The following is a 13,688-nucleotide window of genomic DNA, read 5'->3' on the forward strand; positions in this document are numbered from 1 at the left end:
CCAATTTGAAGTCCCTTTCCAGGACTTGTTAGCTGTGGAAGAACCCAGCCAAACTTACAAGCAAGATAGTGTGCATTGGTACAGGTCCCCAGCCTGAAGAAATAGCCAGTGTTAATAACAGGAAAGACCATTTGCAAGATCAAAAACAAACTGTGGATGTGAAGGAGTCTAAACCAGCATTTTGACAAGCTCATCTAAGGTAAATGCCAAAACAGGATAGAAGGCTAGATTCTATCCATTTCTCTGCTTTCCTGCATCACCCCCCCCCATCTCGAGATAAGTGAAGTATTGCAAATGAGAGTTCTTAGGAAGTGTAAATGTGTCAAGGACAGGCACATTTACCAATATGAAGCATTTCAAGATTGATCGATCAGGACTCGAATCTGTCACAATGGCTGCATTGATTGTGGTCTGAACTCCAGACTCCTGCTGAACCCCCAAGAACCATTTCTCCATGTCTTGCAGCCAATAAAGCACATTTGAACTGTTGTAATATTGGAAGGTGCAGACAGAAGGTGTAAAAACCAAGAAGAAGAGCAAAGAGGAAGCATGAAAAGGGATGGCCAGCCAACATAAAAGGAAATTCCCAAGTTTTGTATCAGCATATGAAAAGTAAAAAGTGTGAAAATGGCAAGTTAGGTCTAATAGGGACTTCCAAGAGGATTAATGTGTGGAGACAAGGGGCAGAGCTGAGGCACCAAATGAATATTTTGCATCTGTCCACACCAAGGAAGAGGATGCTAATGAGGCCAGGATGAAAGGAGAGGTAATTCATTCAGGACAGGAGTTCAAAATTGATAATGAGAAGGTATTTGATCAGCTGTTTGTACCACACACTGAAACGGCTGTGGTGCAGATGAGATGTGTTCACTGATACCAAGGGGAGGGAGGGTGGTCAGAAATTTTCATGCATTCTTTAACTGAAGGATGGCGTCAGAGGATTGAGATTGTCAAAAGTCACACCTTCAGCTGAAACAGGGTTACAAGAGAAAACCAGCAATGAGTGATGAGTCAGTTTGACTGCTCTTTCTGATATGTATTGCTGATGTCGACCTGGGTGAACAAGGTACAATTTCCAAATTTACAGATGATCCAAAACCAGGCAGTGTTGTGAACTGTGAGGTAGGTGGTGTAGAATTTCAAAAGGAGAGGGACGAGTGGATGGAGTGACCATACAGGTTACAGACGAAGCTCAACCCGGAGAAACGTGAGGTATTCCTTTTGTTGGAAAAACACACCAAGACAGTCTAAAATGAAGGTGATTATTTGGAAACAATGTGCAGCAGCAGAGACTAGGGTGTATATACATAAGTCATCAGCAGGTGCCAGCACAGCATATCATTGGATTTATTAACAGGAATCTGGAGGAGAAAGTCCACAGTGTGGCATTCTTCCTCCAGGGGGTAAGGGTTTGGCAATGAAGGAGGCCCAAGACCAGCATGTCCTTGGGGGAGTGGGAGTGGGGAGTTGAAGTGTTTGTCCACGGGGCAATGGGTTGCTTCATGCATCCCGGAGATGTTCTCTGAAGCGTTCTGCAAATAGGTGTCCTGTCTCCATAATTTAGAGGAAATCGTAATGGGGCAACATATACAGTAAAAGACACGTGTGGAAGTGCAGGTAAATCTCTGATGGGTGTGGAAGGACCCTTCAGGGGCTTGGATGTGTGGGCTCAGGTTTTGCAATTTCTGCCGTGGCAGGGGAAGGTGCCAGGGTGGGGATAGGGTTTGGTGAGGGTCATGGACCTGACGAGACTACAGAGAGAATGGTCTTTATGGAATGGAGATAGGAGTGGGGAGGGAAATGTGTCGCGGAGAGAAAGGTGATTGGGAAGAGCAAAGGATTCCACCACTCGGCCTCTTCATCCTGTTGCAGAAATGTTTCCAAAGATGAGGAACTTCAATTATGAAGATTGATGGAATAATTTTGGGGCTTGTTCTCTTGAAGATGAAAAGGCTAAGAAAATATCTGAAATATTCAAAATGAGGAGGGACCTGAACAGAGACTTGACAATCAAAGCGAAATTAATATGAGGAAAAACGTTTGTCCAGCAATGACTGGGTTGGGAAATACCCTGCCTGAGACTGGAGTGAAGGCAGGTTCCACTGAAGCTTGGAGAACTGGAGTGTGTGACCTGAAAAGGAATAATGTGCAGCAGAATGGCACTCAGTGAATCGCTCATTGGGAGAGCCGGTGCAGACACGACGGGCCGAATGGTCTCCTTCCAAGTTGTAATCGTTCTGAGATTGCAGCCAATGAACACAGAGCAAGACCCCACAACGTCAATAAAGTAAATGAGCAGAGAGCTTTTCTTCCCTCATCTTGGTCAAGCGATCAATCTTTGCCCAGAACCGCTTAAACACTTGGGGTCAGGAGCCGTCTCTTTCAGAATGAGATTTACCATCCACCGGACAGCAAGTGCTGTAGGTTTCGATGACGGCAGTTCAGTGCATCTGTCCTGCACTGTCTTACATAACACAAAACATGGTGAAAATGGCCATGTGAATCTTGTTTTATTAACCAGACAGGAGCTTGTTCAGTCGTCAATGTACCAATGATGTCAGATCTCATGTTGCTTGAAAGATATGGAGGGTTTGACTTGATCTTTCGGCAGTAATTAAGAGAGATGTGAGGGGATGCAACTCTGACCTTCCGTGTTTCATGAAGCGCTGTGTTGCCTGGCTGAAGGTTACCGCGCTATTTATAGAGCTGGCGATGAAGCAACTTGACACTCCTTTATTCCAAGTTCAAAGCAAAACGACAATGATACAAATCAATCTAACAAACTCCGAGACAGTACATGAAACCAGCTGCTCATAGAGAGAGAGAGAGGATTTTTGTTGACTAGGACCTGTTTCTGAAATGTTTGGTGATTTTCCTTTTGTCTCACATGTCAAAGGCAGAGTCTGGGTTTTGGGAAACAGCCATGCAAAGAGGGTCGTGGCTGATTCCAGTTGCTTTTCGTCAGTAGCTTTCCTGGCTCTGCTAGATCCTTCCCCTTTGTGAAGGAGAGAGAAGTCGGTGTATTTTCCACATCGGTCAGTGTTTCATTAATGTGGTGTGCAAATGTCAACTTCCGTGCAGCACAAAACACACACAGCGTCAGTCTCGTTGCACCGTGCGTCAGAACATGTTGGTGTGCCTTAGTGATGCAATTTGTGCATTTGTTTTGTCCCCGAATTGTTAAAGAAAATACGCAGAGATAAAGTTATATCCAGGCGCGTTATTATCAACGGCGACACTAGATGGCGCAGCGACTGTCCGCTGGCATGGGTCTGCTGCCCGCACTTTGCCAATTGGAGAGGCTCTTAGTTGCCTGATTGGATGATTGGTAAGATCAAAGGAGTAGGCCATTCGGCCTCTTCATCCTGTTTCACCATTCAATTAGATCACAGCTGATCATCTCTACCAATGACACTTTTCTGCACTTTCTGCGTATCTCTTGCTGTCCTTAGTCTTCCAAAATCTCCAGTGCTCAGAGATCAATATCTAAGCTTCCACATTCCTCTGAGGTAGAGAAATCCACAAGATCACCACCCTCTGGGTGAAGTAATTCCTTCGCAACTCAGTCTGAAGTGGCCTACCCCTTATCCTAGAAATAATGTCTCCCCAACCCACCCCCCCCATGCACGAGTCAGGGGAAGATCTACATCCACTCTGTTGCAACTGTAAGATGTGTGTGTGTTTCAATGAGTTTACCTCTACTTCTTGATGACATTAGAGATGACCAGCATAATCTCCTCCATGTCACATCATCAGAAATTCCTGCCATCCCAGTGTTGAGTTTGGTGAACCTCTGCTGCAATCCCTCCATGCCAAATATCTCCTACCCTTGATATGGAACCTGTCCATTGATTATTGTCAGCTTTTCTCCACTTTGGAACAACTCGAACATCATACACTTCATGGTGGAGTTGTGGGTAGTGTAGCCGAACCAAGAGACCGAGGGGTGCAGGTGCATAGATCTTTGCAATTGAAGTCCCAGGTAGACAGGGTGGTGAACAAAGTATTTGGCATGCTTGTCTTCATTGGTTACTCCATTGAGTATCAGAGGTGCGATGTCATGTTGTGGCTGGACAGGGCATTGGTTAGGCCAATTTTGGAAAACTGTGCACACTTCCAGTCTGTATCCTACATACAAGATGTTGTTCAACTTGAAAGGATTTATAAAAGATTTTGAAGGCTGTTAAAGGAACTCGAGGTTTTGAGTTATAGGGAGAGGCTGAATAGGCTGGAGTTATTGTCCGTGGAGCATCGGGGGCTGAGGGCTGATGTTATATAAGTTCACATAATCACGAGCGTGAATAGCCAAGGTCTTTTTCTCAAGTTGGGGAAGTCCACATCTAGAGGGCGTGGGTGAGTGGGGAAAGCTTTAAAAAGGATGTGAGGATGAGCCTCCTTCACATAGATGGTTGTGCAAGCATGGACAGAGCTACCAGAGATGGCGGTGGAGGCAGGTACAATTACAACATTGAAAAGATATTTGGACAGGTACGTGAATTGGAAAAGTTTAGAAGGGATATGGGCCAAATACTGACAAATGGGACTGGATCAGTGTAGGATAGCATGTGATGATCATGGACGATTTGAACTGAAGAGTCATTGAGTTATACAGCATGGAAACAAACCCTATCAGTGGAGTAAAGATATTTGAAAATGAAGCACCTATTATTTTTCTCAGATTTGTTGGCATAATTGAGAGGTGTATCTTCATTACCTGGAGATGTAATGACAATTCTGAACCATGGCCAATCCTAGTTGTGAGGTTTCAGATTCACGACATAATGCCTTCAGTTGTATTTCCTACCTGCTATGCAATGAATTATGAAGGAATAGGAGTCCTAGCACAGACCCAGGGCATGTGAACCTGTGAAAGGAGGCACAGAGATTGACAACACAGCTCTTCCCACACCACCATGAGAGGCCAAATGGCTTCTGTGGCATTGCATCATTCCATGATTCAAATACAGAAAACTAGTGATTGGAGTCACGTGGATTGCCCCACTAGGTGTGTAGGTTTGCGTGGTCCTCACATGATTCCTGTGAGCTTCGTAAGCTGAGCTAGTTAGAACACAGTGTGTGGGAGAATATGTGTGCAGAATATATCGGTGACATATTCTTTTCACAAAGCTGATCTATACGAAGTCATCTTAGGTCCATTTGAGGGATCTTCTCAATTCTGTGATTATTAAACATTGTTTTAGCTGAAAAGTTTTTTTTTAATTATTCATGGCACCTTGCAGTAACAGAAACTTTCTACAGCATCTTTTACAATTTCAGGACATCCCAAAGCACTTCACAGTCAGTGCAATACACTTTTAAGTGCAGTGACTTTTTTTTAACATTTCAAAAAATACTTTATTCATAAGAGTTTTTATGCATACAAATTCACTAAAACAGTTTTGTACAGAAACATATGAAGAAAAGAAACAAACATTTGAGTTTGACTCTATCCAAAAAACCAACCAAAAATACCTCTTAGTTGTGCAAGAGTTAGTGCAGTTACTATTGTAACGTAGAAAACACAGCATTCCACATCCACACATCACAAGCAGCAATGTGACAATGGCCAAGTAATCTGTTATGATGGTGTTAATTGGGGCATGAAGGTTGACCAGGACACCAGGGAGATCCACGAGGGCAACTTGAGTTCCCGATTTAACATCTTGCAGGCACTCCGTTTCAAACAATGGGGCAGTGCCTCGCGAGTGTACTCTAGTGGAATTCAAGCTGAACTACACACTTAGGTCTCCAGTGTGAAACTTACATGCACAGCTTTCCAACTCTGAAGCAAACACTTTCCTACTGACTGACAGCTGACACTGGGAATTTTGAAATTGTGTGTGGTTTGCAACCAAATATTTCTCTCCTGTGAACTGAAAGAAAAGAGTCAGGTTTATTTTTATCGTCAGGTCATGTTGCGATATTGGCATTATCCTTCTCATTCGGTATGTCCGAGACATTTTACCCTTTTTTATATTTCAAAAGGTGTACTTTCCAAACACGTACAAGAGTTGCATGCAAGCTGTGTTAGAATACCTGTACACAGGACAGTTCTGTTCTAGCCCGGACCTGGATTCCATGGAACTCATTGTGCTGGCAAACCGCCTCTGCCTACCTCACCTGGTAGCACTAACAGGTAAGAAATTGGATCTCATTAAGGTTCAACAGTCTATCCAAGGTTCATGGTGTTGAGATCCCCATCTTTGGTGGGAAATGAGTTTGCTTTTGAAAATGCTTCAGTTTTAAGTTTTAAAAATGTTGTTCCCACAAGTGCTTCTCTCTCGTATCTCCCAAGTGGGACCTTGTCAAAATCTTTCTTATGTGCACACAGGTGTAAAGTAACTGTTCAGATTCTTCACCACTTCCACATCCTCCATTACCAATTCCCTTGTCCCTGCCTGAAGTTCTTTCAGCTTTCTTCCACATTCAGTGCATAAAATAAATCCAGATTTTGTATTTCATCTTCAAGATCTGATAACTGAGAAATGAAATGAATGGATTGGTTTTGCTTTGTTGTAGAGCAGTACACAGTAATGGGCCTGATTGAAGCAACCCACCAAGGTGTAGACATCGATGGAGATGTTCTTCTGTACCTGGAAATGGCTCAGGTAAGAGTGTGTCTTGAAGGATCACGTCAACTGGTTTGTAATCCCAGCTAAATTAGATGGTCAAATCCATTTGCTGCTCAAAACGTAACTGTACAAGTTGGCCACAAACACAGAAACCATGCTCGTCGGTAGGCACAGTAATGGGAATGGAGACCGCTTTGCACAAAGGAAGAGATTGAACAGGGATGACAAGAAAAAGAGAAAAATTCCATTTCAAGAGTTGCTTTTAAAATTTATTTTTGGGGTGTTGGCACCTCTGGCAAGGTGTGAACTTGTTTGCAATCCCTTGTTGCTCTTGAGAAGTAAATGCAGACCATATGTGATCTGCTTTTGTAAACTTGCTTCCAGGATATTGTCTCAGCTACCAAAAAGAAATGGAGCTGGACGTCCAAGTCACGGTGTTGCATGACTTGAAGGGGAAAGAGGCCACATATTTTGGAGGTGCTGTCAAAGAGGGTAGAACAAACTACTGGCACTCCTGTTGTGGATGCTTAACTCCTGATTGAGTTCATCATCCAGGGCGGCACAGTGGCACAGTGGTTAGCACTGCTGCCTCACAGCGCCAGAGACCCGGGTTCAATTCCCGCCTCAGGGCCTGTTTCCACACTGTAAGTAATCTAATCTAATCGAGTGGGTTGTTTTGTCCTGATTGACGTTGAGCTACTGCACTGTTGTTGCAGCTGCACCCATCCAGGTAAATGGAAAGTATTCAATTAGACTTCTGACTTGTGCTTCACAGGTAGTGATGAGGAGGTAGGGAGTCAGGAAGTGAACTACTTGCTGCAGAAGACACCCAACGTCTCAGCCTCCACTGCACTCTGTGGCAATGGATTCCACAGGCCCACCACTCTGGCTGAAGAAATGTCTCCTCATTTCCATTCTAAATTGAGTCCCTCTAATTTTAAGGCTGTGCCCACGGGTCCTAGTCTCCCTGCCTACTGTAAACAATTTCTCAGCATCCATCCTTTGTAAGCCATGCATTATCTTGTAAGTTTCTGTTTGATCTCCCCTCATCCTTCTAAAGTCTAATGAATACAATCCCAGGATCCTCAGCTGATCATCATATGATAGGCCAACTATTCCAGGGATCATCGATGTGAATCTCTGCTGGACACGCTGCAGTGCCAATGTGTCCTTCCTGAGGTGTGAGGCCCAAAACTGGAAGACAATATTCTAAATGGGGCCTAATTAAAGCTTTATAAAGTCTCAGAAGCACATCACAGCTTTTACATTCCATCCCTCTTGAGATAAATGACAACATTAAATTGGCTTTCTTAATCACAGACTCAACCTCGAAATCAACCTTGAGAGAATCCTGAACTAGCACTCCCAGATCCCTTTGTACTTCGGCTTTATGAATTTTTTTAGATTAGATTAGATTACTTACAGTGTGGAAACAGGCCCTTCGGCCCAACAAGTCCACACCCACCCACCGAAGCACACCCACCGAGATCCATTCCCCTACGTTTACCCCTTCACCTAACACTACGGGCAATTTAGCGTGGCCAATTCACCCTAACCTGCATGTTTTTGGATTGTGGGAGGAAACCCACGCAGACATGGGGAGAATGTGCAAACTCCACACAGTCTGAGGCGGGAATTGAACCCGGGTCTCTGGTGCTGTGAGGCAGCAGTGCTAACCACTGCGCCACCCGTTTTCTCACCGTTTTAAAAAAAATAGTCCATGCCTGTATTCTTTTTTTACAAAGTGCAAGACCTTGTACTTGCTCACATTGAATTTCATCAGCCATTTCCTGGACCACTCTCCTAAACTGTCTGAAGCTTTCTGCAACCTCCCCACCTCCTCAGCACTACCTGCCTGTCCACCTCACTTTTGTATCATTGGCAAACTTAGCCAGAATGCCCCCAGTCCCTTCATCCAGATCATTAATATATAAAGTGAACTTAAATGAGGAGCTTATGTTCCTATTTCCAACAGTAAAGGAATTAAGAATTATAGTGAGAGGACGAGTAAGTGGAGCTGAGGCCACGGAAAGATCAGCCACGGTGTTATTGAATGGCGGGGCAGGCAGGTTTGGCCGGATGGCCGACTTCTGCTCCTCATCCTTCTGTTCTTATGACCTTACAGCAGGGGCCAGGGAGAGAGGCTTTCTGCCTTCAATTCTTTATCAATGAGTGATCGCTGAGAGGAATGCACTTTGTGCAATTTGAAATAGTTCTGGTATTCAGCGTGGAATAAAACAATGAAGGACATGCCTGGAGCTGAAATCCAACTTGCCAAGATCCTTGTGTCATTTATTCAAAGCCATTAATGTCCAAATGTCTTTAGAATGTATCAGAACCTAACAGGAAGACAGCTCAAAAACTCTGTTTAGACAGTTTACAAATGATAAGATGAAACACAAAAGCTGAAAGCAAGGATTTGGACCATTGTGTGTTGAAACAAATTGAAGTGATCAGTGCTGCATTAGATTGAGGACAAATTAGGTTAGATTAGATTAGATTCCCTACAGCGTGGAAAGAGGCCCTTCGGCCCAACCAGTCCACACCGACCCTCTGAAGAGTAACCAACCCAGACCCATTTCCCTCTGACCAATGCACCTAGCACTATGGGCAACTTAGCAAGGCCAATTCATCTGACCTGCACATCTTTGGACTGTGGGAGGAAACCGTACGACCCAGAGGAGAGCCACGCAGACACAGGGAGAATGTGCAAACCGAATAGATTAAGACATTCAGCCCATTAAGTCTGCTCCACTATTCAATTCGATGATTGCAGATCTGATCATCCGCAGCTCCACTTCGCTGCCTTTACCCCCATGACCCTTACAGATTAACAATCTGTCTATCTCAACAAGAAAAATTATAGCTCATTAACAGTGAGGTCATCGTCAACAATGATACTGTGAGTGTTAAGTATCCAAGTGTTACTTTTAGGTTAGGGAGGCCATCCCGGTTACTTTTCCCTCTTCTTCTCTTCCCATCATGTTAAGTAGCTGGTGAGATGTGAACCTGGACACAGATTATTTACTTGATGGAAAGTTTATTCCCACAGACCTCTGCTCCCTGGCTAGCAACCCACTCACTGTCGGACAGTGCTTTTTGATAGGACTTTCAGTGAACATTCACAAATGAATATCAAATTCTTTTCAAGGGGTGTTTTCAGATTATTGTAACAAAAGCACAGTTGTTAAAAGGAAGGTTAACAAATTTAAAAGCATTATGGAGGAGATAATACACTCAAGTCTATTTCTCCCTCCGAAACTCTTTAATATTTACATTAATTCATGAATTGTATAGTAATTTAAAGGGACCACTTTTTTTTCTCATTTGAGGAACAAAATAAGCAATAAACCAAATTACGAACTCCTTAAAGGGTACTGTCAGGTTATTAAAATGAAACGGAAATGACAGAGGAGGCAATCCCTCTTTATAAATCATCAGACGTAATAAATAGATTAATTCATGCTCAAGGGCAGGACTCAGACAAACCTCGATAGAAATGTATCAACTTTAATTAACATGTCATTTGAAAGCATGTAGCTGCTTTTCAGGCCCTGACATGCCAATCGGTCATAGATGCCCTCAAGGGTACCAGGTATTTCTCCTCCAGGGAGCCATGGATAACTGGCAGCAGTCGACACACTCAAGCCCCCTCCCCCTCAACCACACTCAGCCTCAACTCCATGGGCCAATGTCTGGAACAAACAACTACCACCTTTAGCAAGGTTCAGAAGCAGACTAACAAGGACCGACTCCGTCCACCTTCTCACTGGTTGGCCAAAGATCAGGAAGAAGGGGCTGGAATCCAACTATACATTGAAGAGCAGCCCCTTCCAATAGTGAAGATGGGTCTGTAATATTGCACAACCAACATTAAATGAAGAATTTGGCCTCCTTGGGCCCCAGAGATAACTAACAGTTTAGACTCCATTAACTCCTTGTTCACTGAATGTGCGAGACTGCTGTGTGTAACTTGCTCCCTGCCAAATACATGATGGAGAAAGGGAGGTCACCCTGTTAGTGCGTATCCCACTGGGGGCCTGTACTTCCTCTGGCAGGTCGGAAGGCCATGCAGTGCCTGAACAGGGACAAGTGTGACAAAGTGAACGCTGTGGAGCAGGAAAGCCCTATGTGCAGAAAGGAATGGTGCAACAGATATTGCTAACAGACAGCTTAAGATGTGAGACTGAGATTACTGAGAGTGGTTATACAGCCCAGGCCCAGTGTGAAATTATGTCCAGTCAGGGGTCAGTTCAAACTGAGGGATGATCAATATAGGAGGAGAAAGTGAGGTCTGCAGATGCTAGAGATCAGAGCTGAAAATGTGTTGCTGGAAAAGCGCAGCAGGTCAGGCAGCATCCAGGGAACAGGAGAATCGACGTTTCGGGCACAAGCCCTTCCCCAGGAATCAATATATCTGAGTTGTATTGACCACTATGAGTGCAGGTTGAGCACGATAGTTTTTGAATGGTTTTGGCATTGAGCTGGACACACAAAATCCAAATTCCCATTGTTTCCATTGGCTCACTCCTCCACCATCCAGCAAGTCCTCCCAACTCTTGTCTCTTCAGCAGTCAAGCCCTCTCATTCGTCCAGCAGCATGGTGAATCCATGTTGATTTGAGTTGCAAAATACTCGGCAGGAGCTTTCCAACATGACCATTACTCTGAAGGGAGGGAGCTCAGGTCAGAGCCAGATTGTGTTCCAGAATTTGATCAACATCTGGTAAAAGGCAGGCAACTCTCGCAAGATACCACAAGACTTTTTCAATTTGTAAACATATCTACATGGCTCCCCATGTAAAGGTATCGCTGGTGGGTCTTGAAGCCAGAAGGTTGCCGTCTGGGTGTGAAAGCACACCAGGACCTGTTTGCCCTCCTTAAGCAGGGGGCATAGAACTGAGGCAGAGACCCAATACTGCTTTCTGTCCCAGAAGTCAATGAGCTTCTTTTGTGTCTTAGTGACAAAATCTGGGGGGAGGGATCAAAATGACCAACTGGAACCACTTCATGGTGGACACCAATTCGTTTATAACCAGGGCTCAACACGTGTACACAAGCATGCAGGAGTCCCTTTCTTTGTAGTAAAGATTTCATCAGGAAAGACCTGTTTGTCCTGAATGTTAACAAGACAATGTATAGAACATTAAAACAGGTCCCACCCAACTTGGCCGTGCAGCTAATGCAGGCCCTGGTACTTATACTGAAAGAAAGGTGAGATACCTGAGCATTCAATCTTACATTTTTCTGGTACTCTGAGAACTGCATCACGTATTCACCACGACCAGTTTGCAATTAACAACCAATTTTAATTATTCTCCTGACTCTGATGCAGGAGTTATTTGGCATGTTACAGTCACAGAGTCATAGAGATGTGCAGCACGGAAACAGACCCTTCAGTCCAACTTGTCCATGCTGACCAGATATCCCAACCCAATCTAGTCCCTCCTGCCAGCACCCGGCCTATATCCCTCCAAACCCTTCCTATTCATGTACCCATCCAAATGCCTTTTAAATGTTGCAATTGTACCAGCCTCCACCACATCCTCTGGTAGCTCCCTCTCCCTATAGCTCAAATCCTCCAACCCTGGCAACATCCCTGTAAATCTTTTCTGAATCCTTTCAGGTTTCACAACATTGGCACAGATCAGAATGCCATCTGTTCCCAAATTCCTATTGCCATGCAGTGATCAGCCTGGTGTCTGGGCAAGTGTTGACTGGGACTCTGGGAGCTTCTGTCTAAATGAGGCTTGTGATTGACTAAAAGGTTAATTGAGCAGTGGAGTTAATGAAGAGCAACAATAAGCTTATATGTATCTCTCTCTTGCTTTCTGAGCAGTTCCACTGTGCCCATCAACTAGCTGAATGGTGCCTGCATCACATCTGTACAAACTACAACAACGTATGTCGCAAGTTTCCCAGGGAAATGAAGGCAAAGTCTCCTGGTAGGATTCCGATACCCTTTCTCATTCAACAGCACCATGTGGTCTGCCGTACAATTTCACTTTCATCATTGTAACACCCGACAGTGTTCACTCGGCACCTCACTTTGTTAATGATCCTTGATAATTCACAAGAGGCTCAGGTTTCTTTATTTTATTTGTGCTTTGACTTTTAGGCAGTTAGAGCCCTTTTAATTTTTTTTTTGAATTAGATTAGAGGTGGAGTATGATGTGAGCTAAGTCTATTGTGAGAATTCAAAGAAATAACACAACTTCCAACAATCCTGGATGTCATTCTCTCTATAAGTTAATTCACAGGGGACCTTTTTATCAACAGCAGGCTCTGGAACCAGAGTACACAGATTGAAACCAATAAAGCTGGAGGGGGCAATGTGAATTAATGCAGTGAGGTTTTATGATCCAGAATGCATTACCTGAAAGAATGGCAGAAGCACATTGAACAGTAACTCTCAGGAGAGAATTGGATTGCTCTTTTAAAAATAAATGATTTGGGACAAGTGCAGGAAAGCGGCATAAACTGGAGCTCATTCAGAAAGCCAGCAGGGGGTGCAATGGGCCCAGTGGTGGACTGCTGTGCTGTATGACTCTCTGATTTGGTAACTGGTATATTTTTGTTTCGGTTTGTCGCCCTTTTCTGGATAAAATTGCCACAAGTCCCATTCTTGTTCCAACTTGTCACGGTAATAGTTGTCAATTGCTTGAGAGGAGACAATAGGATTTTGTAAGCACTGGCCAAGGTTCACTTGTTTGACTCAGTCCAGCCTTGTTTCAAAATGTTGGAGCTGACCACAATGGTTCTTTAACATGAAACTCAAAAGACAAGCTTGTTTCACTGATTTGTTAAGAGATTGTTTGTTTGTTTGTTTATTTCAATCCTAGCTAACAGTCTCTTTCAGTTCAGAAAGATGAAAAAGCAGATTTTCTTTTTGAGATTGTGCTATTGTGACATTGGGATATCACATACTGTTTCACTGCCTCTGAAGTGCTTTTAAAGTGTTGTCAGTGCCTTAAAGTCAGAAACACAGCAGCCAATTTACACACAACCAGATCCTACAAAACTGTTGCGTGATCCTCCTGTTTTCAATTATTTTGGTTGGGGGATAAATATTGACAAGAACACCAGATATTAGAAGTCTGCTCTTCCTTAGATAGTG

At 43.9% G+C, this 13,688-nt stretch overlaps 1 protein-coding gene across 6 annotated transcripts in view; it reads left to right on the forward strand.

The window, feature by feature from the left end:
* Positions 1 to 13,688, forward strand: part of rhobtb2a (Rho related BTB domain containing 2a) — a 60,300-nt gene that overhangs the window by 37,388 nt on the left and 9,224 nt on the right. For 5 of the 6 annotated variants that reach the window (XM_043681212.1, XM_043681213.1, XM_043681215.1 and 2 more), the window contains 3 exons: positions 5,986 to 6,136; positions 6,520 to 6,608; positions 12,411 to 12,516. In XM_043681212.1, coding sequence (XP_043537147.1) covers positions 5,986 to 6,136; positions 6,520 to 6,608; positions 12,411 to 12,516 — 346 coding nt within the window. The remainder of the gene's footprint in view (positions 1 to 5,985; positions 6,137 to 6,519; positions 6,609 to 12,410; positions 12,517 to 13,688) is intronic. The other variant, XM_043681216.1, reaches the window with a different exon arrangement.

The sequence above is a fragment of the Chiloscyllium plagiosum genome, chromosome 42, assembly GCF_004010195.1.
Source record: "Chiloscyllium plagiosum isolate BGI_BamShark_2017 chromosome 42, ASM401019v2, whole genome shotgun sequence".
NCBI lineage: Eukaryota > Metazoa > Chordata > Chondrichthyes > Orectolobiformes > Hemiscylliidae > Chiloscyllium > Chiloscyllium plagiosum.